The 26264-nt window shown below is 40.2% G+C and overlaps 1 protein-coding gene across 7 annotated transcripts in view; it reads right to left on the bottom strand.

Moving 5' to 3' along the window:
• LOC121293302 overlaps window positions 1–26264 on the bottom strand; it is a 97986-nt gene that overhangs the window by 17401 nt on the left and 54321 nt on the right. For 4 of the 7 annotated variants that reach the window (XR_005946481.1, XR_005946482.1, XM_041216211.1 and 1 more), the window contains exons 1-3: window positions 9906–10904; window positions 8711–8779; window positions 6325–6408 (exon numbers count right to left, since the gene is read on the bottom strand). Coding sequence is in view for 3 of the 7 variants with exons in the window: in XM_041216211.1 (XP_041072145.1) it covers window positions 6325–6408; window positions 8711–8779; window positions 9906–10851 (1099 nt within the window). In the remaining 4 variants the exon portion in view is untranslated. The other 3 variants (XR_005946480.1, XR_005946483.1, XM_041216210.1) reach the window with 3 other exon arrangements.

Genomic DNA, 26264 nt, shown 5'->3' with positions numbered 1-26264 from the left:
GAAGGTTTCAGGGAATATAGTAAAGGGACCACTTAAGTGGATTCAGGAGAAGTTAAAAGATCAGAAGTCAGAAACTACTCTCCTGGATTATGTGATAAACTTCCGAGAAAGACTGAACAGGACATGTGAGTCAGCTAAAGAACATTTAAAGATATCACAGTAAGTGATGAAGGCGAAGGCAGATAAGAAAACCAAAGCTCGTAATTTTGTTGCTGGGAAAAAGGTGTTAATTTTGTAATCAGTATTGGGTGAACCATTAAAGGCAAGATTTAGTGGACCTTACAGGATTAAGAGACTGAGTGTAGTAAATTATTTAATAAATACTCCAGATAGAAGAAAGAAGCAAAAGGTGTGTCATGTAAATATGCCGGAAAGGTACTTTAACAGGGAAGATAACCAAAAAGAGATATTAATGGTGGTAGATAAAAAGAAAGAGGTAGAAATTAAAGATTATGAAATTGATTTTCCTCTAATCAAATTGGACAATGAGAGTTTGCTTAAAAATTCAAATATAATATTAAGTTACCTTCCAGACAAGTGTCAAAGTGATTTGGAGAAGCTATTCCAGTCATACAAATTTACTTGTTGAGGGGGACAAATTTAGTTACACATGATGTAGATGAGGCAATGACATCATTGAGTCTAGGTGCAGTAACTGGAGCTCGCCTACGGTGACAGTACTGAAACCGAATGGAACACAAAGGCTGTGTTTGGATTGTCAAAAAGTAAATGCAATGACAAAAGCGGATTCATATCCTATGCCAGGTTGGAAGAATTCATTGAGAACATGGGGCAAAGTTTATTACAAAGATTGACTTGCTGAGAGGATATTGGCAAGTACTGCTTTCGGAGAGAAAGAGGGATATTGGCTTTTGTGACGCCAGGTGGACTAAATCAGTTTAAAGTCATGTCATTTAGTATGAAGAATGTACACCAGCAACATTTCAAAGAGTGACAAAGTAATTGCAGATCTGAGCAATTGTGCTGTTTATATTGATGACTTGGTAGTTTCCAGTCAAATGTGGAGAAGCATTTAAAACATCTGAAAGAACTGTTTGATTGACTGCAAGAAGCTAATTTGGTGGTGAACTTGGCTAAGAGCAAATTTGCAAAAGCGCAAGTTACATATCTAGGCCATATCACTGCACATGGTCAGGTAGCTCAAGAGATTTGAAAGTAAAAGCCATGTGAATCTCCCAGTGTCTACTACAAAATGAAAAGTTGAGAGATTTTTGGGCATGTGGAGATTTTACCAGAAGCTTGTACCAAATTTTAGTAGTGTGGTTGCTCCATTGACTGAACTACTATTAAAAGTAGTTTCAATGGAAACAGGAGTGTCAGAATGCATGTGACAGTTTGAAAAACGTCGACTACGACACCAGTTTTGGCAGTACCTAATTATGCCAGGCAGTTCAAGTTGGTGCTTGATGCAAGTGATGTAGGTATTGATGCTGTATTGTTACAAGATGATGAAACTGAAATTGAGAAGCCGACAGGATATTTTCAAGAAAGTTGGATGTACATCAGGGAAGATAGTCAACCATCGAAAAGAAGGCTCTAGGTCAGGTGGTAACATTGCAGCATTGAGATTTATGTTGCAAGCAATTTGTCAGAAACAATTGTTTATACAGACCACAATCCTTTAAAATTTCTGGACAAATGTCGAGACCAAAGGACAAGACTGTTCAGATGGAGTTTATTACTGCAACCGTTTAATTTACAGATTATACATGTGGCTGAATGAGAAAATTTAATTGCAGTTGCACTGTCGAAAGTTTAAAGGTCAAAGAAAATTGAACATTTAAAACCTGGTGAGTGGACTGAAATGACCTCTTGATACAAAGTATTTAGTTAAGTATAGTAAGTAATGAAAGATGGGTTGAGAAAACGAAAATAGAATTAGGATGGTTCATTTTTCCATAAGCATGGAGGTATCACAAAACTATCATTTTTCATAATTGTATTGTGGGACATTGTAAGGTAGGCTTGTGTATGGTTCTGTGGGTGGCTGATTTAATTGAATTGAGTCAGATAGACTGCAAGGTTGGAATTGTCAGAATAGTCAGGTATAAAAAGAGTATTTGAAATGCTAATGAGTGAGCTAGAGTAAAATAATCAGTAGAGAGGATGTGAATGGAATTTGCATTCTTAGGTAGTGAAGGGGTTGTTTGATTTTCAAAAAGATGGTGTAATGTTTACAACTAACAAGATCAATAGGGCAAGTTTATTATGTTTATTTTTCCCCAAAAGGAAAGTGGCCATAATTATGGCATGAAAGATTTTTATATTATGGGAAAAGTAAATTTCCAAAGACACGCAGAACAATGGGATTTTACACATGAAAGAGTAACATTTTAAAAGGGTAGAAGGCTATGTGGGGGTGGCTGCGTAAAATCTTGAAAGGTACATTGGGTGAAACAGCCTTGCAGAAAGTCTCTAGCCACTGCAGAAGAAGGGCTGCTCCAGTAATTGAAGCTGCGTTAAAAGCCTTTGGAATTCCACTGTCCAATGGTTACTATGGTAACCTTACTGGATTGCTTATTTAAATTTAAAATCTATTTTGGACTGTTGCCTTAAAGGGAGTGTGTTGTTGGGAGGTTAATTTGGGATTTGTTATAATATCAAATAACTATAATCTTGTGTTTAAATTATTTTTTGTTAGTAAATGTCTTAATTTGATTTTTAAAATCACTAAAGGTGTTACAGGACTCATTAATTCTGAATTCAGTGCATAAGTCTTCTCGTAATAAATACAAATTGCAAAACCATTGTGATAGCGTGGCCAAGTTTCCCTTCTGGATTTGGTCTACCTGGCACATATCACCTGCTGCATTATAATTCCTTTTACAGGCATTGAATATAGCCCAAGAGGTCTAGTTACTTTGTGTTCTCGAAATTCTACCATCAACCACCATCCAGCTTCCTTACTGGGAAGATGAGTTGTTTGTTGTACTCCTTCCCAATTCAATTACTTTGAAGATGTTACAAGAATTATGATGACCCTTGCATCTTCTAATACAGGATACTGTCTTGCTGCAGGTGTGTTCAATATTTATGATTAAAGGGATCTCTCTTCAGCATGAGTCTCAGGCTTGGTAAATCCTGTTTATCCTATAAATGGGAGTCCAAATCGGTCTCAGTAACCCACAGTTCAATTACCTCTAGGATATTTACAGACAGCTATTCTGGTCCCAAGTGCCCTGGCTTGGTTTAGCTAATCTCCGCCATCTGTTGACTTGTTAGTCAGGTCAACCTGACCTGGTCAGATCTAATCATTTCATAGAATTACACCCATTAAACCATTTTTTTGAACTGGGTTATTTTATTGATCCTGATACATTAACAGCATCAATAGTCCATTATTTCAGTAGCAAATCCCTGTTTATTTCTTTATCAGAAACATCTCTGCCCTTGTATCTACTAGAGTAAAATCACTTCCATTTATCAGAGAGATCCAAGATAGAGATGATTGGCTTTCACTGTCCTCCTTCATGTATTCTAGAATTGTCCTGAAGAGCAGTGGATCTCAGATCATAACTCCTCTCCACATTCCCATAATCCCTCCAATCCCCTTTTGGAGATACAGTATATCTGGATATCAGTTTGGCTTAACCTGATCCCTTTCAATTCAGTTATTGAGGGCTGCCTACTTGACTGTGCATGAGGATGTTTTTGTCCCTGCCTCTGTTGTCGGGGACCCTATGATTGACAGAAACATTGTGGCCTCTGACTAAGCACCAAGTTTTGCACTGATTTTGAAATGCTGATACTTATCTATGGGGCATTGGTTCTGCTTCTCCCTTTCCATCTAACTTCCTACACATTCTGATACGGCTTCCTTAGCTAAGTATCCTGACTGAGGAGTCTGCCTTTCCTTGTGGATGTCATCCCTTTAGCATGTGGGTTTAGGGTGTTTCTTCCCAGAGCAATGGTTAAATGACATGACGATAGTGAAGTTCATTAATCTGCCTTCATTTCTGCTATCTTCTCTTATTTGGCATGGGGGTGGCACGAGGAATGTTGCAGAAGAATGGTAGGTCTTATCCTTTTTATCTAGCTAGTGTTATTTCACAAAATGATGGCAGAAATTAGCATCTCCACCACAGATAGCTCATGTAAAAATAGGCCAACAAGTGATATCTTACATCCTCCAGGATACAACATTTTGCCAATTCCATATAATGCTTCTTTACCCAGTTACAGCGAATAATCAATGGAAGTCTTCTGGACAATCCTTCACAATTTTCTGTGCCTGTGCATACCTTGTTGGGAGGTCAATTTTACAACCAATAATCCTTTTCAAGCACAAACTCTGCTATTAACTGCAACATGTTTCATTTGTAGCACACTGATTTTATTGCGCTCTGATTTACCAGAGAATCCTCATTTCCATGCCGAAACACTGCACTTCCATTTGTTTAACTAGTCCATGAGATCCCCTTTGGGTTACTTCCTGAAGAGTCCTTTTGGACTTGATTTGATCAGTTTTGCAGGTATCCTTTCCATGGTTTGAGTCATGATTGGACCTGACCAATGAGCTGAGTATGTTTTGATCTTGGACTGTGTCTGTTGCTAGGAATAGGCAGCTTTTATCCATAATATTCTGACGTTGACTTTGAGGAGCATGAATCCCACCCTGGATGATCAGAGTAATCCACTGCAGTGATGGAGTTAGAAATTTCATCTGCCTACAAGAGGAGCATGATATTTAAATGTTTGTTCCTCCAAGTGAAGATCCCTCCCTCCCTAAGGTTAGGACATAAGCCCATGTCTAGATAACAGATTGGAGGGGGAGGCCGCAAATCCTGTCAATCTTCCTCCTTCAACCAGCCTCTGAAGCGATCTAACCATAACTGGTATTCTCCCCAAATTCTAGTTCTCTTTCGGCTGAGTGCTCAAGGCCAGTCCAGGGCAGAGTACATAGACTAATAATACCTGGTTCTGGAGCTGTTGGGAAATAAATTTGGTGTTGAATTTGGCCAGTTTAAGTATTTGTTTTCAATTCATGTGAACTGGCCTTTATTGCATGGGGATTGGAGTACAGGTATTTTTACGCAATTGTATACAGCCTTGGTGAAGCCACATCTTGGAGTATTATTCGCAGTTTTGGTCTCCTTATCCAAGGATATACTTGCCATAGAGGGAGTAGCAACTAAAGTTCACTAGACTAATCCCTGAGATGGCAGAGTTGTCGCATGAGGAGAGATTGTGGAAGCTGGGCCTGTATTCTCTAGAGTTGAAGAATGAGAGGTTATCTCACTGAAACTTAAGAAATTCTTACAGGGCATGACAGGGTAGATGTGAATAGGATGTTTTCCCTAGCTGGCGAGTCTAGAATCAGAATAAGGGGCAGGCCATTTAAGACTGAGATGAGGTGGAATTTCTTCAGAGGGTGGCGAACCTTTGGAATTCTCTTCCCCAGAGGGCTGTGGAATCTCAACCATTGAGCACACTGTAGACAGAAATAGATATATTTCTGGATACCAATCACATGAAGGGAGATGGGATAGTGGGGGAAAATGGCGTAGAGTTAGATACTCAGCCATTTGAATGGCGGAGCAGATATGACAGGTTGAATGGCCTACCCTGCTCCTACTTCATATGTAAGGGAGATCCTCCGAAGAGCAGGAAAGCTCTCCCAGTGTCCTAGCCACATTTATTCCACAACTAATCTCACTGATTGGCCATTTATCTCATTGCTCATAGCGAGACCTTGCTATGCGTAAATTGGCAGCCACAGTTCACCAATTTCTAGAAGCGGCAACACATCAATAATACTTCTTTGGCTGCGAAGCACCAGAGGACATCCTGAAGTTGTGAAAGATGTGACACAAACAGGAGCTCTTTAGTTGTTTCCTTTTAAATACAAAAGGGAGGAAAAATTCCCTAAACTGAATCATAATTGGTCTGCAGTACATAGTCCAAGTTGCAATTCCCAAGGCTTGGATTTGGTTCAAATTTTGTTTCCTAATGCTTCGGTGAAGCTTCTTAGGATTTTTCAAACTACGTTAATGATGCTACATACATGCAAGTTGTTATTTTAGAGGCAAATGTAATAAAGTTGCTCTATTCTTGACATTGTTCCAAGTGAAAAATTTCACTGCTAACAGTCACACCTGCTAGCCCCCAACATTTGCGAGTAATTTCAGCTAATATTTTAACAGAAATTCTAAGGTAGTATAGTGCTAAAAGAACACAGTAGCAGGAAAGAAAGGTGACTGTGGTACACCATTCTTGTTTTACCATTACACACACTTTCTGTTTCACCGTATGGGAAATGTAGCCCATAGATTCCAGGACAGAAAGAATCTACAAAATCCTCACCCGCAACATCATATCTTGCTTTCTTCTGTGGACTATGGTTGCTCTTCTGCAGACTAGGGTTCTTGGCAAATTTTGTTTTCTTTCCTGGAAGAGTAGTGAGCAGCAAGTTTTATCAATGGGGAAAAAAAAGGCTTCTTAATTACACGTCACTTTATCACTTACCGAGTATGACACAGATTTTTCGAAGTTAATCAAATTCCACAAGATCCAAGGCTTTTTGATGAAAATCCATACAAAAATATATCCCAACTTTTTGAAAAGTTGGTTATACACACATCTGTACACCCACAAATGAATGAAGAGGAGATCTAGGTAGTACAGGAGTTCAACCCTAACACATACTGCCAGGCAAGCAGATAAGCCAGTCATCAGCTAATGCTGCCCTATAATCATTTACTAGAAGTTGTGAAAAATGGTAATTATGGATGAGGATGCTCATTCAGCCCATTTTGATTTATCCAGCAAGAAAGATGCCTGTAGTTTCAAAAGTCATTTCAGGGTTTTGCCTCCACTGATCTAACTGCAAGTCTATTCCATAGATCAGTGTGTGTGTGTGAAAGAGACCTTCCCAGAATCAATGTTGCATTTTCTAAGTCTGGCTGGCGTTCTCTTGCAATTTAGAGTACTATTTATCCTTCCCATCCTTGATCTTATAGATCAACTCTCAAGATATCTTTAAAACTGAAAAGTCCAAGTTTATTCAATCTTCCCTTATAATTCACCATCCTAACATAAGGCAACAAACCCATGACGCTGCTCCGTACAGTGCCTACAGCATCTCAACATAGCCTTGTTTCTTCATGTCCGGACCTATTCTGGTCTGTTCACTACACACTTATAACATCCTCTGACTATATTATTCAAGATAAGACATTCTATTTGTTTTTTTGATTGCTGTTCTGAATTGGTTGAACAGGTCAGTTATTAAATCGGCAATTCACTTTCAGCTTTGTTGTCTATTTCAGCAGCACGCATTTTGTATGCTCATCACCCACGCAGCACTTGAACTTGTCTGCACTAAGTTTCCCCTGTGGCTGTTTTACGCTCATGCAGCTTCTGTCCAACTGCCTCTAACTTTGAAGCTGCCTCTTCGATTCCACTACCCACCTAAATTCGGTACCATAAGTGAAAGAGGCTTTTATGAAAGCGTATAATAGAATTTACATCTCACACACACAAAAACACTATACAATCATCCAAAAACAAATGGGTTTATTCAATTGACTTCAACTACACATCATTTCATAATGCAGCCATTGGCATCCCAGAATGTGTGAAATAAAATGCAAATCATAGCAGCTCCTGCAATGCAGAAGGAAATAACCGGGAGCCATGATCTAGTCAATTTAAACAAATTGTATAAGAGGTCTTGCAATGGCCAATGCATAGACAGAGCTGTGTACATTCAAAACATTCCAGCACAGTTGACTTTAGTGATGATTGACAACAGACAGTCGAATGGCTGATCAGTGAGGCGAGCGGGGGGTTGGGGAAGAGAGGCGGTACGGTGAAGGAAAGAAAGGATTTCAATTGAAAACCTGCTTCACATTTAGGAAATGTGGACAGCTAGTCTTGGGTCAGGCCTTGCCACTGAAGACTCTTTCCCCTCCTCTCTTAGCCAATCCCCAGTGAGTTTACCATAAACACTCCAACCAATTTCCAGATAGATTTAACAGGACAAATAATGGCCTGAACAACTGGCCCCAGAGCAGACAGACGCAGCTCAATTCCATGTTGAGCTCCTGATCGTGGCATCCCATACTAGGTCACCACAGGAGGGCCAGAAGTTAGAGAAAATACTGGTTGACTGCCACAGCTGAATGTGAAGTGGAGAATCAAATCATTGTGGAGCTCTGGTCTGGAACTCTAGAAATTTATGATAAATTTATGGGCCTTCACAAGGAATCTCAAAAGTAAGTACTGACAAGGATATCCACATATAAATTTTGATTTTATTTTAATACTGTCAAATCATCCAATCCCAAATTCCTCTCAAAACTCATGAGATTTGAGACTGGGCAAATGGCGGCAAGAAGTCTTAGATTAAGATAAGTCATTGTTCTCAAAATCATGCAGTTCAAGCATGATGCTCTTAGAATCAAACCTGAAGTGGAATCAACCCTGAAATTTATATCTTAGATAGCCTTTTTAAGTACCAACAGTATGTGTCAACTTCAATAGTAAGAAAAACAAAAGCAACTGAAACTTAAAAGCCAGGTAGACAAATCAGCAGCGAAAAACACCAGCTTTGGGCTTGACTGATCTTAAGAATGGTCGGACTTTCCACTATAATATCCTTTCTACTTCACTACATATAGCAAACAATTTTTAATTCTTTATAAATTTAAGTTTAAAAATAGGAAAAGAGAGACTACAAGATCCTCACCCTGAGTATCACTTTTCCTTTGTTTCTGTGGACTCCAACAATTAGAAGCATCAGGTTTCCTTTTCATTACTAAAAACAAAATCAATGAATCAGGTTTGAAATATTAGAAACTTTTATCTATTTTTAACTTCATATAGAAGTATCTCATATAGAAATGCTTTCTTCCCCTCCCGGGAAAATAAATGGCTGGAAGTGGTGGACAGGCAAGAAGGGTTTACTGTGATGGTGCGGCCATCATGATGTGGGGCAAGCTTGATGATCAGCTGGTCTTTTTCTACCCATCAATTTTGTATGTACATATTTCATACTGAGACATTCTTTCAACAACTGTAGCTGGTTTTCATGTACTCTGTTAAGTTGTTTGGCATTGCAGCTGAATTAGTCAATTCTTCATCTTATACCATTATACAAAAGACCAAATAAAAAGCCATACAATTAAAACGAACAATTTACCTTTCTCCTCTCCCACATCTAACCAGTCCCTAAGCTTTCCAACTTTGCAAAACTGTCCGTCTGTGCCCCAACCCTTCTTTCACTTTTAAAAAAAAATTGCCTCGTGGCTGGAATTTTCCAAAAATCTCTCTGTTCCCATTTCTTCCATTCAAAAACTTAGAATCTTTAAGCATAACAGTTCAATGGCTTCATTAACACCATGGCCAGAATCCCCATCACAATCTCAAAAATCAAACTTTCAATCTTCAACTCTATCTACAGCCTGGCCTTCTCTCCATAATTGCTTCTAGCTTGAGATACATCCTTGTCTACACCCTCCTGCCTACTTATTGTTCCTTGCTCCCATGTCCACTCTATTACAATACCTACTCCTACAGCTATTGTGCTCACCCTTCAAAACTTGCCGCCTCAGCCATTTCCAACTTGCCACCTCCTTCCTCAAAATAAACTATACAATTAGATTACAGATTTGTAATTGCTCCCACATATTTGTCTTAATAAAATAAAACATGCCTTATCTTTGAATGGTTCAGTCAAGCTTTTAGGTGGGGTGTGGGGGAACCAGAGAAATTGTCAGAAAAGAGGGAAAAGTTTGTCAGCACCTGTTTTTCATAACATAGGCTGCTAAGAATGTTTCATGAAGTTGGTATTCAAAGAATAGTGAGAACATCAATACATCTTTATCAAGCAATAATCCCAAGTTATTATTGCATTGAGCTAAAGAGCAGTCAGTTTCTCATACCCTTAAATCCAAGTTTAACTCCAAGATGCCGTTTAACCTTCTTATCAGTTTGGTCACTGGCTTCCTCATTCAATACATTCTGAAAAGGATCTTCGTTCACATTTTTAATTTTATCTTCATTAAGTTCCTCTTCCAGAACAATATAAGTGTCTTTATCTGGTTCAATTTCAACCACATCCTGAGAAGTGACTTTGCTTTTCTTGGCTTCCTTCAGATGGAGTTTCCTTTCAGGTGTAATTTTGCATGGTAATTTATCTGATTCTTCAGAGACATTATTAAGGGAACTTGGGTTTGCATTGCCTAGCTTGCACAAATCTAATTCATTTTTTGCTACTCTAGTATTGTTTTCACCAGACTGCTGCTGTATCGCTTCAACAACGCAAACTTCTTGCTGCACTTCTCCCATAGCTTTATCCTGATAGTCAGGGACAATGCTAGTGCAGCTTCTGGGCACAGAATTCCAGTTTTCAGATACTTCTAAGACTTGCTTCCCATTAGTGGCAATTGGCACAGTGTGTGAAGTGGTCTCTATTTCCATCTGTTTTACAATACAATTTGGATTACTAGTCTCATTGCTATTGTGGGTCTCGTGTACTGCATTTGGCAAATCTACCTGGTTTTCAGCTTTATTTCCCTGTGATAATTTACAATGGCAGTAAATGCCAAGCACGCCAGATGCAGCTAGCCAGGCATTAATACAACAATATTCTTTTTTTTCCCGTTGTTTTCCCTTCTTTGCAGCATTGTTCTTATTGCTGAGAGACTGTAGTAATGCATGATTTTGATCTCCCCACTGTCTACCTGATAGCTTCATCCCCATTGCCTTGGAACTGCTAGCCTTCCACCCATCACTGCTGGCATTCTGTGAAGCTTTAGTTTGAGTTTCCTCATTCAATCTCACATCTGTGCGACTGAATGTTTCAGACCATGCACTTTCTGCAGGCATCCTCTCATTTGGTTTTGATATTTCAGCAAGCAGATTCAGAATTTCAGTGTGTCCAAGTACCTTTATGTTGTAAGACTCGTTACAATCTGAATCCTCATGCAGGCCAGCTTTATCACCTTCATCTGGCATTTGTGCTTCTTCAATGTTTGGTAATTTACAATCACAAGTTTCTCCTTGTAGACTATAGTGTTTGCAAGCCAACTTCTGAGTGTTGCCATATGCAATTGTGGGAGGATAAGGATTCCAGAAATTTAGTAAAGTTTCAATTTCTGTGTCAATTGAATGCAACAAATCATCAAGATCCTGAGTTTCCTGATCTAAAAACTTTAAAGGAGATGGGTTATTAATTTCAACAGTCAAGATACTCTGGTCAGAAACTAATTTTGCGTCCTGCTCTTTCAAATCAAATGGTAACACTGAATCAGTCAGCGGAGGTTCAGTAAAATTGCCTTTGCCTCCAGTTAGATCTATTAAAATGTTAGCTCCAACTTCATTAGAATCAGAGGTCAGTTGACTATTATTTTTTTCCAGTGAACTTCCCAATATGGATTGCGTATTTTCCATTTTAGCAGATTCTTTTACGGAAGAGCATTGTCTGCTTTCTAAATTAGGTGGAAGCACCGATATCAATTGTGGATTTTCCTTCACAACAAGCGTGTCACAATTTTTGTGACTTTCTTTGTCTTTCAAACTAGATTTTTCAGTTGTTGATTCTTTTATTGAAGATGAATCACTCACTTCCTCTGTTGAGGAGCTAGTTAGATCAACCAAAGGGCAAGGCGAGTTCCGTTGAACAGACCTCCACAATCCAGTATTGTCTCCAAGTGAAAACACACCAGTGATACAAATCCCAGGTTGAAATGTATCATCTCTAACAGTTTGATCAGCAATTGTAGCCTCATTTTTAGCAGAGCTTTCTCTGCATGTTATCAGTTCTGAAGAGTTTGCCGTTTTCTTATTAACAGGTAAAGGTGCACTTTTACAACCACTTACATCCTTTAAAGCATCTTCCACGGAAGTTATAAACCTTTTTTGAGGCGGACTATCAGTCACATTTTTCTGACTATCACAAGGTGTCAGATCATGTTGGATACTGGAGTCTTTAGACAATATTCCTGCATCCAAAATTAGGTTCCTTTTTTTCCCATTTAACTCAGTGGAAGACGACAACACACCAGTTGAAGTCTTCTGATTGGGTTCCAGCAGTGCATTCACACAATTTGTCTGCTGCTCAATAAATCCTCCTACAGTTGATGAGCTGATACCCAACATTTTTTCACATTGTTGCCCAGTGCAGCTCGATGGACTAGCAGCTGATGACAATGCCGCTTTAGATTTCTCCGACACTGAAGAAAGCACTTCCACAACTGAATTAGAAGTTTCACCTTGGAATTCGGTAAGCCTTACCGGCATATGCTTTTCTTGAGTCAATGTTGTAGAGGGGCTACAAACAGAAGTAGCCTCCATATTCTGGCAATTCTGCATAACCACTGAAGGTGGAATCACAAGTACAAGGCCTGGAGTATTCTGCTTCCCATAGTCTCCTCTGGATACAAGTTGAACAGGAGAGAGTACAGAGTTGTCACTGCTGAACGCTGCAGGAGAACTAGAACCTGAAGAAACAAGTTGAATGGTTTGTTTACCTACATCTTTAGATGCTAATTTGATTGCCGAGTATAGCACATTCATAGAATGAGGATTTGAAGGTAACAGGCTATTCTGATGATCACTGCTGTTATACAAAGCCCCCATTTCAACTGCAGATGTAGTCACAGTCTGTTGGATGATTGAATTTGAACCGTCTATTGATGAAACTCCAAAGTTACAATGTCCAACAGACAAAGGGGATAACTGTGAAGCCGCAGAAATTGTATTCTGTGAACTTACATTAGCAGTTGAAATGTGATTTCCTGAGGATATTACTTTGTGTTGGGCATTTACGTCTGAAGATATCGGAGAAGTTATAATGCTCTGTTCATTCATAGTTGAAGGCGTGTAAAGGAAGTGAATATTGTGTACATTTTGTTGCCTGTATAAACTTGGCTTAAAAGTGAGAGGAGGTATAGCTGGTGCAAGGGGAGTGTTTCTCTGTGCATTTATCTCTGTAGTGGATGACTGAGTAGCTTGGCTTTTCTTTTCAACTGGCTTTTCCAAAGTTGAATTGGCATCTTCTAATGCTCTATTCTGATCACTTAATTTAAGTAACTGAGTGTCTTCAACATGCAAGTTCTTCACGTTATAAGTGTCAGTACATTGAAAAGTATGTGGATTTTGCTGCAAGTTTTTCCAGTCATGAGACATTGGAGTAACCCGTGCAAGCACCATTCTCTTTTGCCCATTTGAATTTGCTGGTGAAAACCAAGAATTAGTAGTAGTGTGCTGTACAGTGGGTTGCGAACTCAAACAAACTGATGGACCTGTCCGTTCAGAAACCTGCAAACCACCACGGGAAGAGCTAGCTCTTTCTTGTGTTCCATTGGTGACGATAGGTCGAGAAACACAATTTGTAAGGGTCGGCCAGTTTCCCTGGCAAAGCTGAACAGATGTGCCACTGGCTACAGCTGAAGGTGCTCTGCACTGATCTTGATCTGCACCAACCTTCCCATAAGCTGCTTGAATTTGTATCTGGTCATTACATTTCACGAAACTATTTGCCATTGCACCAAGAGATGAGCTACAACTTCCTTGGGATTCAGAAACATTGATATGTTCTTGGTCTTTTAAGATTTGAGGTACACTTCCATTTTCAGATGTCACTGAAATTAGCATTTTAGATGAATGCCCAACATTTTGTCTTTGATAAGCTACCACTGGATTAAAGGTTTGCATTACCCTAGCAGAATGGATATTGTGGACATCAGTCTGAACAGTTTGTCCAGTAGTAGCAGTGGTCATCCATACAAGTCCATTTAGAGCAAGCTGTTGGACTCTTTTACTGGTTAAAGAATTGTCTTTGGCAAGTATTGTGGCTTGCCTCTTCCCTGGAGCAGCAATAGTTTGAGACGTTGATTGTGAAACAACTTCATGGATTAAAGTGTTTTGTGCTTGTGAGTTAGCTTTAACAACAGAAAGCACTTGCTGAGACTTGTACCCCTGTGTCTGCGCCATTGGCTGAACTGTCCCAATCATCTGGTTGAGGGTATGCAAGGCATTCTCAATAGGTTTAGTACTGGTGTTCTGCTGAGTGTGTGGGGGTGTTGGATGTACAAATGTTCTGTTTGCCGCACATGCAACATTAAGAATCGGCTTAGATATTGGATACGGTGGTGGAAGTCCCTTCTTACAGTCGTAAATTTTCATTATTGCAGTTCTGGGCAAGAGGATTCATCACTTCTCTCAAAGTTGAGTCATAATCAGCCAGATGTTTAAGGTCCTTGGCACAATATCTTTAACCTATGCAGATCCTACACCACAGGAGCACAGGAACTGCAACAGAAAAAAAGGCAATTATTAGGAGTTTGAAACCATACCCACATGATCCAGACACTGCTCTCAAAATATTTTTAAATAAAGATGATGGACAAACACAATTTAACCTAAAGGCCAAAATGTTTTACACAAGAGTAACTAAATTAATGCCTGTAAAACTGTACACAGTGCAATCCCCCAGGTTTCCGATATGTCATCCCAAACAGCGTTCCTTTCCATTGGAAGCCAGACAATAAATTACTGCTAATTTACCAGTAGGTTTCAGAAGCCATTTGTTAATCATTGCCTATCTTCTGAGATGGAAACAGAAGTTGAGGAAAGGGAGAATCAACGATGGTCCAGGCTGAAAGTGAGGGAATGGTAGAAATTGGAAATAAAGTCAATGAAGTTTTCCAGTTCATGCAAAAAAATGGGAGGCAGCACGAAACAGTCATCAATGTACCAGAAAGAGATGAGGGAGTGGCCTGAGAAGGATTGGAATACTGAATGTTCCACATATCTCACAAAAAGATAGATATAACTGGGAACCATGAGGGTACCCAGAGTAACACCTTTTATTTGAAGGAAGTGAACTTTAACATGCCCTCTTCTTCCCCCACCTCTGCTCAACCAAGTCATGATTTCAGCATCTCCTTCCTTCTCCTTCCCCCACCTCACCCCCTCAACTGCCATTTCAGACTCTGCTCCAACCCAGTGTTTGGCAGTTCCCAGCCTTTGTGTAATGGCAATCTTTTTACCTAGCATTCATAGCAGCAGAGAAACTCCCCCATCCTGGTGACAACACTTTGCAAGCAAACGTTCACATATAGCGGGTGGACGGGGGTGTCAACTTCTCTATGACTATGTATGCTGGGACATGGATCTCCATTTCACAAAAGCTGTCATCTCACACTTACTTGCAACGCCTGATGTTTTCAATTATAAATACTGGGCGGAACAAAAGCTGTCCTTAGTTCATAATCGGTAAGTGTTTGATCTCTATTATAATGCAAGTTATTTGGGACAGATTTTTTGGTAAACCCGTTTGTACCAGTTTCTCTGTATTAATGTATTCCAATTCCCTTCCAGCCTGAGTCCACTAACCAGTTTCTGCACAGCTTTGCCCAGCCATAAAGTTCTTGCATCTTGCGTACCATAATATTTTATATTTGATTTCAAAAAAGGAAAATGATAAAAATACATAAACGACAATTAAACCCATTGGCCTAGATTATTTGAGGTCTTCACAACAAAATGGATCCACTTTAGAAACCAATTCGCGAAACACAATGCCATGTAACCAAAAAGTCAAGTTGACTTATGAAACCAGTGTCCTTGATATTAACAAAAAAACTGCAGATGCTGGAAATCCAAAACAAAAACAGAATTACCTGGAAAAACTCAGCAGGTCTGGCAGCATCGGCGGAGAAGAAAAGAGTTGACGTTTCGAGTCGTCCCTGATATTACATTGTTATATGATGAAGCATGACCATTATATATAAAAAGAGAGTCTGAGACTCAACGCAAGATAAATGTGCCATACCAGGGAGCGCCAGCCAGTGCACATATCTTACACAAATTTATCTGGATAGCTTACTTACCACTTGCTTTCATTTTTCTTGTAAATCATCACTGTCATGGTTTCTTGATTATTTCATTATTTCATGGGAATGAGGCATTGCTGGCGAGGCCAGCATTTGTGCCCATTTCTAACTGCTCTTGAACTGAGTGGCTTGCTTGGCCTTTTCTGAGTCAACCACTTTGCTGTGGGTCTGGAGTCACAAGTAGGCCAGGCCAAGTAAGGATGGGAGATTTCCTTCCCCAAGGTGAATTAATGAATCAGATGTTTTTTTTGCAACAATCAATGACAGCTTCATGGTCACCATTACTGAGACTATTTATATTCCAGATTTATTAATTGAAATTAAGTTCCACCAGCTGAAGTGATGGGATTTGAACTCTTGATCCCAGAGCATTAACCAAGGCTTCTGGATTACTTGTCTAGTGATTTTATCACTATGCCTCCATCTCTCCCGATAAACCAATTACAATACTCAAAATGGGTTGACAAAAAGGTGTCTGTTTATTTTTTCAGTGATAAATAAGTGTATTCTACCAAATCCAATTCATTATAATTTTCAAAGAATGATAATATATTTTTAATACTGTAGTACTCCTCAATGATTAAATTTATTCACAAAATTGCTGCGTCTTTTAACGTCTTCCTTACTGCAGTTTTCACTTCAAGGTACTTGCCTCACTCATAGCAAAACTATTACTCTTTGCTGAAGGCTGATTTTGCAATCCAAAAATGTAAATGTAAACATTCTCCCCAGGATGAATCTACTGCTACTTTGCTAGCCAAACAATAGCATGGTCGCTTCACTCCAAAAATCTCTGATTGTTTTGTAAAGTATATTAAGCTGAGACTGTGAGGAGGAGGGAGACAATGAGAGACAGATTGAAAAAGTTAAACAGATACCTTTCCAGAAACCAAATTTCAAATTTTGCATTTGTAACTATCTCTTAGAAAGTTTCAAGCTGGTTCAGCCATCCCACTCCATACCTGTCCCTCCACTCAATGAAATACCAGGAATTTACCAGTAAATCATATCCAATATTTCTCAGCCTGCAGCTTCTCCTCTCCTATTTCTCCCAGTTATCAAGACCCTCCTAAGTGTAGTTCTACCAAATCCAATATTCATCCTCTGCAGCGATGCCAAATCAAAGCAATCTCCCCACTCCCGTGCTGTCAATGTCAAAGATGGGATGTGAGATGTGATGAATCCTCTTGCCTAGAACTGCAATAATGAAAATTTACGATTGTAAGAAGGGACTGCCACCACCGTATGCAATATCTAAGCCGATTCTTAATGCTGCATGTACTGCAAACAGAACATTTGTACATCCAACATCTCCACACTCTCAGCAGAAAACCAGTACTAAACCTGTTGAGAATGCCTTGTATATGCCTTGTATACCCTCAACCAGATGATTGGGACAGTTCAGCCAATGGTGCAGACACAGAGGTGTAAGTCTCAGCAAGTGCTTTCTGTGAGAAACCAAAAGTACAAGCAACTGCCGTGGAAAGTGACTGTCTAGCTGCAAACAAGCATTTGGACAATCCGTAAATCATTTTTCTGAGTTCACCTTTTGTTTAAAAACTTGGCCAAGCTTTGACATCTGTAAAGTTTTATTTCTTTTTGTGCATGCCTAGTGTAATCTCAGATTACTCTCAGTGCCACGTGGTGAACATAGGAATAAGAGGATTGAGTCATTGAACACGTAAATGGAGAACTGGTGTAGGAGGGAGAGCATCAGATTTCTGAGGCATTGGGACCAGATCTGGGGCAGGCAGAAGCGGTACAAGATGGATGTGTTGCACCTTAGCAGGACCGAGATGAACATCCTCACAGGCAGATTTGCTAGTACTTTTGGGGAGGGTTTAAACTTGATTGGCAGAGGCAACTCGAGAGGAAGCTAAGATGAGAGGGAAGCAAAACTGGTAACAGGAAGTAGAAAAATAGTAAGCGACCTTAGAAGGCAGATAAATCGAAGGGAAGCATCAGATAGGATCAGAATGCAGAATAATGTTCAAACAATAAAGTTAAGGGCACTCTGGATGCATACAGCATTCACAAGGTAGATGATTTGAAGGCACAGAGATAAATGGGTATGATTTATTTGCCATTACAGAGATGTAATTAAGGGTGACCGCGACTGGGAACTGAATAGTCAAGGATATTCATTTAGGAAGGGTGGGCAAAAAGGAAGGGGTGGGGTGATGCTGTCAATAAAGAACGAGATTAGTGCATTAGTGAGAGAGGACCTTAGTTCGAAGGGTCAAGATGTAGAATCAGTTTGGGTGGAGCTGAGAAAGAGTGAGGGGCAGCAAACATCTTCAGGTGCTGTTTATAGGCCACCAAGTTGTAGTAGTAATGTTGGACATGGTATAAATTAGAAAATTAGAGCTGCGTGTAAAATAGGAAATACAGTAATAATGAATGACTTCAATTTACATATAGACTGGGTAAACCTAATTCACACCAAGCTGTGGAAGGTGAACTCCTGCAGTGTACACAAGATGGGATTCTGGAGCAGTACACTGGTACATTGAACAGCCAACTGGGGATTGGGCTATTTTAGATTTAATGTTGTATAATGAGAAAGGGCAAATTAATAGCCTTGCTGTATAGGAGCCTTTAGGAAATAGTGACAATATGATAGAATTTTGAATGCAATATAGTTCATTCTGAAGCTAGGGTCTTAAAATCTGAACAAAGGAAACTACGACGGTATGAGGGGCAAAATGGCTATGGTGGATTGGAAAATACATTAAAAGATTTGACAGTAAACAAGCAATGTCTACTATTTAAAGTCATATTACATGGTCTACAAATATACATTCCTCTAGACAAAAATCCAACAGGAAATGTGAATCAACTGTGGCTGACAAAATAAGTTAAAGATTCAATTAAATTGAAGGAGGTGCTCGAAGGTTACCAGGAAAGGTGGTTAATTTGAAGCTTGGGAGCAACTTAGAAGCCAGCAAAAGAGGACCCAGAAACTGATAATGAAAGGGTAGAGGGGATATGAATGCAGGCTAGCAAGAAACAAAGGCGGACTTGTAAAAGCTTCTTTAAGCATGTGAAAAGGAAAAGGTTATCTAGGACGAATGTGGATTCACTGCAGTGGAGACAGGAGGATTTATAAATGGAGAATAGGGAAATGGTGCAGAAATGAAACAATTGCTTTCTGCCTTCAGAGGAAGGTACAGAAAATCTCCCAGAAATACTATGGAATCAAAAGACCTGTGAAAATGAGGAACTGAAAGAAATTAATAAAATAGGAGGTAATACCTGAAAAATTAACGTGATTGTAGGCTGATAAATCGCCTGTATCAGACAAGCTACATCCTAGAGTGCTGAAGGAGGTGGTTATAGAGATAGTGGATGCTTGGTGGTTATCTTTCAAAATTTCAGATTCTGGAAAGGATCCTGCAGACTGGAAAGTAGTAAAGGTGACCCCATTATTTGAGAAGGGAGGGAGAGAGAAAACAGAACTACAGAGCTGTTAGTCTGACATCAGCAGTAGGAAAAATGTTAGAATCTATTATAGAGGCTGTGATAACTGGACACTTGGAAAAAATATGATTGGCAGAGTCAATGAAAGGGAAATCATGTTTGACAAACCTGTGGGGTTTTTTGAGGTGTTACTTGCAGCAGATATACAGGAGAACCAGTGGATGTGCTGTATTTGGATTTTTAGAAGGCTATTAAGGTCCCACACAGGTTAGAAAGCAAAATGACAGCACATGGGGCTGGGGGTAATATAGTAGGTATGGGTTGAGAATTCATTAACAGACAAAACAGTAGGAATAAATGGGTCATTCTTGGAATGATATGCTGTTATGTTTAGGCTATCGCAAGGATCAGTGCTTGGGTCACAGCCGTTCACATTCTACATAAGTGATTTGGATGTGGGGACCAAATGTGATATTTCCAAATTTGATGATACAAAACTAGGTAGAAACGTAAGTTGTGAGGAGGATGCAAAGAGGTTTCAAAGGGATTTGGACAGGCTAAGTGAATGGGGAAGAATATGGCAGATAGAATATAATGTGAATAAGTGTTAAGTTATCCACTTTGGTAGAAAAAACAGAAAGGCAGAGTATTTCTTAAACGGTGAGAGGTTGTGAATTGTTGATATTCAAAGGGACCTGGGTGTCTTTGGTCATGGGTCATTTATTAAAGCTTGCTTGCTGCACCTACATGCTTTTAGGAAGGCAAATGGAGGATATTGGAGTACAGGAGTAAAGATGTCTTGCTGCAATTGTATACAGCCTTAGTGAGACCACATCTGGGGAGTACGATGTACAGTTCTGGTCTCCTTATATAAGGAAGGGCATACTTGTCATAGAGGGTGTGCAACAGAGGTTCACCGGACTAATCCATAGGATGGCCGAATTGTTTTATGGGGAGAGATCGAGGAAACTGGGCCTATATTTTCTGGAGTTTTGAAGAATGAGAGGTGATCTCTTTGAAACTTATAACATTTTTTTTTAAACAGGGTGTGACAGGGTAGATGCTTCCCATGGCTGGTTAGTCTAGAACCAGGGGACACAGTTGCACAATAAGGGGAGGCCATTTAAGATGAGATGAGGAGGAATTTCTTCACTCAGAAGGTGGTGAATCTTTGGAATTCTCTACCCCAGAGGGCTGTGGAAGATCAATCACTGAGCATGTTCAAAACATAAATCGATAGATTTCTGCATACTAATGACATCAAGAGATATGGGGATAGTGGGGAAAAATGGCTGACCATCTACCTCAATGTTATGATCTATTTGAATGGCGGTGCAGGATTGACAGGCCGAATGGCCTACTCCTGCTCTTATGTTCCTCGTTTGCGTGTTTTTTTGCATTAGTGGGAAGATAGACATGTGCATACATTTTTAACCTTTTATTGATATTTTCTGTATCTTTACCTGTGCGAGTTTTAGTAATAAAACTAATTCCTTACTTTTTAACTCAATGAATCTGGCTGACTTAATCCTTACACCGAGCTATACACAGTGAAGTACAAATCGAACCAGCCTCTTAAAAATTCAAACTGTTGTAACAAACCCAGGAGTAGGACAGGGAGAGGAGACAGCTCACTGATCCTAACCCGGTGGTAACACCAACCTCTGCAAACCCACACCAGTGCTGTGTAGACATAGCATGAATAGATAGTAGGAACCTATCCTATGGGTACAACAAATGTCAAAAATTTGGCCTGAATAAGTCATAAGTTCAGGCTAACCTTTGTTTAATTTCTTACTTAAGACTAAGGGACTGAAAAGCGGAACACTGGATGCTAGAAATCTAAAATAAAAACAGAAAATGCTAGAAAAAAGCTCGGATTAGGCAGCATCTGGGTAGAGAGAGAAAGACAGTTGACATTTCACATCTGTAACCTTTCATCAGCTCTGGGAAAAGTCAGATGTCAGAGTTTTGAGCAAGGGGTGGGTGAAATAAAAGGGAAAAAGGAAGATCCGTGATAGGGTGAAAGAAAGGTGAGATTGAATGGCAGAAAATTTAGCCTTTCAGGGCCAAAAGGAATAGAGCTGGGGCGAGAAAAACAAAGAAACAATGTGCCTAGAGCAGGTGTGCTGTTTAAAAGAAAAAAGGAAGAAAACGAAACGAAGGAAAGCAAACTGTGGATAGGGGTCACAGTCTGAAATTGTTGAACTCAGTGTTGAGTCCAGAAGGCTGTAAAGTGCCCAACTGAAAATTCGGGTACTGTTCCTGAAGCTTCCATTGAGCCTTACTGGAACGATGCAGCAGGCCAAGGAACAAGACGTCAGCATGAGAGCAAAGCAGAGAATTAAAATGATAGGCCACTGGAAGCTCAGGGTCATGCTTGCAGACAAAATGAAGCTGTTCCGCAAAGTGGTTACCCAATCTGAAATTGATTTCCCCAATGTAGCGGGAGCCACATTGTAAGCAGCGAATACAGTAGACTAGATTGAAAGAAGCACAAGTAAATCGTTGGTTCACCTGGAAGAGATGGTTGGGGCCTTGGACAGTGAGGGGAGATGAGGTGAAAGGACAGGTGTTACATCTCCTGCATTTGTATGGAAAGGTTCCATGGGAAAGGGATGGAGTGTTGGGGGTGACCAGTGAATGGACCAGGGTGTCACAGGAGATACAAATCCTTTGACATCACGAAAGGGAGGGGAAGATGGGTTTGGTGGTGGCATCACATTGAAGGTGGTAGTAATGGTTCAAAATGATCCACTGAACATGGAGGTTGGTGGGGTATAAGGTGAGCACAAGGGAAACCCTATCGTGGTTCTGGGAGGAAGGGGATTGGGTGAGAGCAGGTGCAGTAAACGTAGCAGATGTGGCCAAGAGCCTCGTGAACCACGGTGGGCCAGCGGGACACTTGGTTGGGTGGAAGGTTGTACCATCAGAACAGAAGCTACAAGAGACCGAGGAACTGGGAGAATGGGGTGTAGGGTGTGAGAAAGTGTAGTCGAGGTAGCTGTGGGAATCTGTGGGTTTATAATGAAAATCAGTTGATAGCCTATCACTAGAAATTAAGACAGAGAAGTCAAAGAAGGGAAGAGTCAAAGATGGGACATGTGAAACAGAGAAGGGTGGAAATTGAAAGCAAATTTGAAGAAGTCTTCCAATTCAGGGCACGGGTAGGGAATGGCACCAACATAGCCATCAATGTACTTGAAAAAGAATTGAGGGAATGTAGGTGTAAGGAGATTGGACGTCCATGATAAAGAGGTGGTGGTTATGGCCAGAGAATTGTGAAATTTTAAAGTGACAGAGGGCATTAGAAGAGTCACAAATGTAGATAGGAAAGACTGGACAAGGGGAGAAAAAATAGAATTCAGATAGGAAGAAATCAGTTCAATAGGGCAGGAACAGACTGAAACAATTGGTCTACCAGGGCAGTCCTGCTTATGAATCTTGGGAAGGAGGTAGAAGAAAGCTGTACAGAGTTGGGGAGCTATGAGGTGGAAAGCAGGTGAGGGAAGATCACTAGAGGAGGTGAGATCAGTGATTGTTCCGGAAACAATGGTCTGATGCTCGGTGGTGGCGTCATGGTCCACGAGGAGGGAGAAGTAACGTCGGAGAGTTGGTGTTCAGCCTCTGCATAGTAAAATTCAGTCCGCCAGACAAAACAGCTACTCATCTTTCAATCAGGCACTTTACAGTCTTCTGGATGCAACACTGGAGTTCAACAATTTCAACAATGAACTCTATTCTCTGTTTCCTTCACTTGTTTCATTTTTTCTTCAGTTAGCAGCACACCTGCTCTTGGCAGATCTTTTGTTTCTTTGTTTCTTTTCCTGTCCATCTCCACTCCCGCTGGCTGGAGAATTAACTTTTCTGTCATTCAATCTTTCCTGTCTTCGACCCTATCAGAAGCCTTCCTTTAATCCTGGTCCCACATACCCCTTGCTCAAAATCTATTACATCTCGAATTTTTCCCAGATCTGATAAAAGGTCACAGGCCTGAAATGTTAACTTTTTCTGTCTACACAGATGCTGCTTAACCTGAATTTCTTTCCAGCATTTTCTGTTTCCAAGACTAAGGGGTTTCTCTTTTTGTGCCTTTAATTTTACCAGTAAATCCATTGCAGGATTCAAAATTAACGTCCTCTTAAACAGCATCAACTAGGTCCTTCAAAATGTGCAAAATTTAACAGGTTTGTTGAAAATTATGGATGGTCAATTTACATACTTTCTGATGAGATAAATTCCTACCTCGGTTTACATTTCTTTGAAATGCATGACACTTAAGCCACCATCAGGGCCATAAAGCAGCTTTCAAGCTACCTTAATGAACCATGTCTAAAGCTGCCTGACTGGTTTCACAAATGAAATGACCATCCTTTAACTTCCTGACTGATAAAGGGAACAGTTTCAGGACACCTATGATACCACTGCTTTGAGTCATTTAGTGGCTGTGAGAAACCTCTGTGGCACAGTATTGATTTGGGATCCCCAAAAAACTCAGCTTGCCATGCTTCACTGCTGTGGCACAGTGGGCATTTAACATAGCAAACAAACTTGAACTTGCATTCTATTCTACCAGGACCTGCCTTCGGCACTAGCAAAGCTCAGAATCGCAACCCAGAGTAGTAAACTGCCCCTTCCCGCCCTACCCAATAATAGCAAATAACAAAACCACAGCTTCAACTGGTGCATTTACCTACCATCTTGCTTTGTCTTTTCTATAGATGGGGTCAATGTGAATTTTTATGACATACCTCCTCACAGATCCATCACACCACTAGATTCACCTATTTCCCCCACAAATTGAGCTAATTCTGTTGCCTAAGTTTTGAACAAAATGTAAAATAAACGTGCATCTGCTCAAAATGCACACATGCAATAGGAGCCACCAAACAATCCAACTTACGTCTAACACCCAAAAATTGAGGTCTTCAGCTTCAGCAACCACCTCCATCCCTTCCCCACCCCCTTACGTTAACATCTCACCCAAAGGAAACAACAACAATGAAGAGTGTGGGGGAGTGGAATAGGAAAGAGGGGGGAAAAAGTGTGTCGATTGACACTGTCTGCCAATGAGCTGTGCCAATAAATTGCACTAGGTCAGCCAAACAATTGCAGGCAGGACTCAGCAGTGCATTTTACAGAAAATTCTATTCACTCAGCTAACAAGTCTGTTTAAACAGCAACGCCGAAAGCAGTCTACAAAGTCTATACAAACAACAGCACACACAACTCACGACCAAAACTGCATCAACTTTTGATAAAGGGTGATTTCTCCGTCAAAATGGATTGAATGAAGAATGGCTAGATACAAATTCTGCACATAAAATTAATCACAATCACTTACATTAAGCAGTGTGGTGTTGAGGGGGTTAACAGGGAAACTATCCAATCACCTCCCATGTCACACATGAGCCCCCTCACTTGCAACCTCCAACTATTAAGCAAGACTAGAGGTGACCCACGAGTAATATATTAGAAATCTTGTCGATGCCACTCACTCCTTCACCACACTTGTGTTATTAGTTTTGATTCACAATTTTGAGCGTCAAAAAATTAAGTGGGCAAATTGTTAAGTTAATAAGAGGTTGAAGAAAGAGTCTCAATATAGATCAGACTGCTGGTTATGCTGGCATTCGCTCAAGGGTGCTAAAAGAAATGGAAGCTGTACTTTGAGCCTCATTCTCTACATATAACAGCTCACTGGAACGGTGGGAGACCCATTTGGTGAACTGGGGAATTACAAGTTCATATGTTTGACTTCAGAGATAGGTAGGAGCTAGAAAAAAACTGGAGACATACTATGTAAGGACAGGTAGGTCAGACAAAACATTGGTATTCAATCTAAAAACCCCAATAAACATTTCCTCCTATAAAACACAAGCTAATTCTGCAGGGGCGGGGGGCAATTTAGGAAGTCGCTTATAGAAGACATTACTCGCTAGCAGTTTGTTGGGAGAAACAAGAGGTATGCCACACGTGCTAAAGATAAGGCAAGATAGCCAGAAGGCATATGAAAAATAAAGAATGAAAAGCAGTTAAGGAAGTGAATACCATGCCATGTTTTCCATGTAAAAGGCACAATAAGCAGTTGGTGACAACGTGCAGGGGTGTTGAAGGGAGAAAGCCAAGGGATCTCACTTGCGCAGTGGAAATGCAGAATAAGCCTAATGATGATCATGAAACTATCACCTATTGTTGTAAAAACCCATCTGGTTCACTAATATCCTTTAGGGAAGGAAATTTGCCATCCCTACCTGGTCTAACCTACAAACACAAGATCCACAGCAATGTGATTGACTCTTAAATGCCCTCTGAAATTGCCTGGCAAGTCACTCAGTTCTCAAGGGCAATTGGGGATGGGCAATAAATGCTAGCCTAGCCCAGTGACACACCCCTCCTACGAACGAAAAAAAAAGGTTGGTATACTCACCTATTAACTGGAATAGTGTAGTAAAAATTCAGCTGATAAACTAAGAGCCTGGTACTTAAAATCGGATTCAGATGTCTGCAGCAAAAGAACTCTTAAAAGATGGAAGGACTATTAAATAGGATTGCTAACTGATGCACTGGACTAGATTTTACAGCAGAAATAGGATGAGGCCAACGGTACTCTGTCATTTACATGGAAATTGGACAGTAACTTCCAGCGACCACATGTGCATTTAAACACAGAAATCAAGAAGTTATTACAAAGTTGCACTGATCCTCTAGAAGCCATGTATTTACAGCATTGCACCACTGAAGTACATTAAATAATGTGATGTTGTACTTACCTCAGTGTAAAGAGAATATCATTTTTTCCAATATTACTGTGGGGTACTGTGAAGCAGGCTTGTAGGGGGATGTGTGTGTGTGTCTGTGTGTGTTTGTAAGAGACTAATTTAATTAGTCTGAAGACAGTCAAACTGCAAGGTTTAAATCAGAGGGTTCGATGTAAAGCAGGCATTTTTGAGGTGGAGATGGGTGAGCTACCAGTATATA

This window comes from Carcharodon carcharias, chromosome 21, assembly GCF_017639515.1.
Source record: "Carcharodon carcharias isolate sCarCar2 chromosome 21, sCarCar2.pri, whole genome shotgun sequence".
NCBI lineage: Eukaryota > Metazoa > Chordata > Chondrichthyes > Lamniformes > Lamnidae > Carcharodon > Carcharodon carcharias.
Note: the sequence above shows the minus strand (reverse complement) of the source record. Positions and strands in the feature narration are given on the sequence as shown.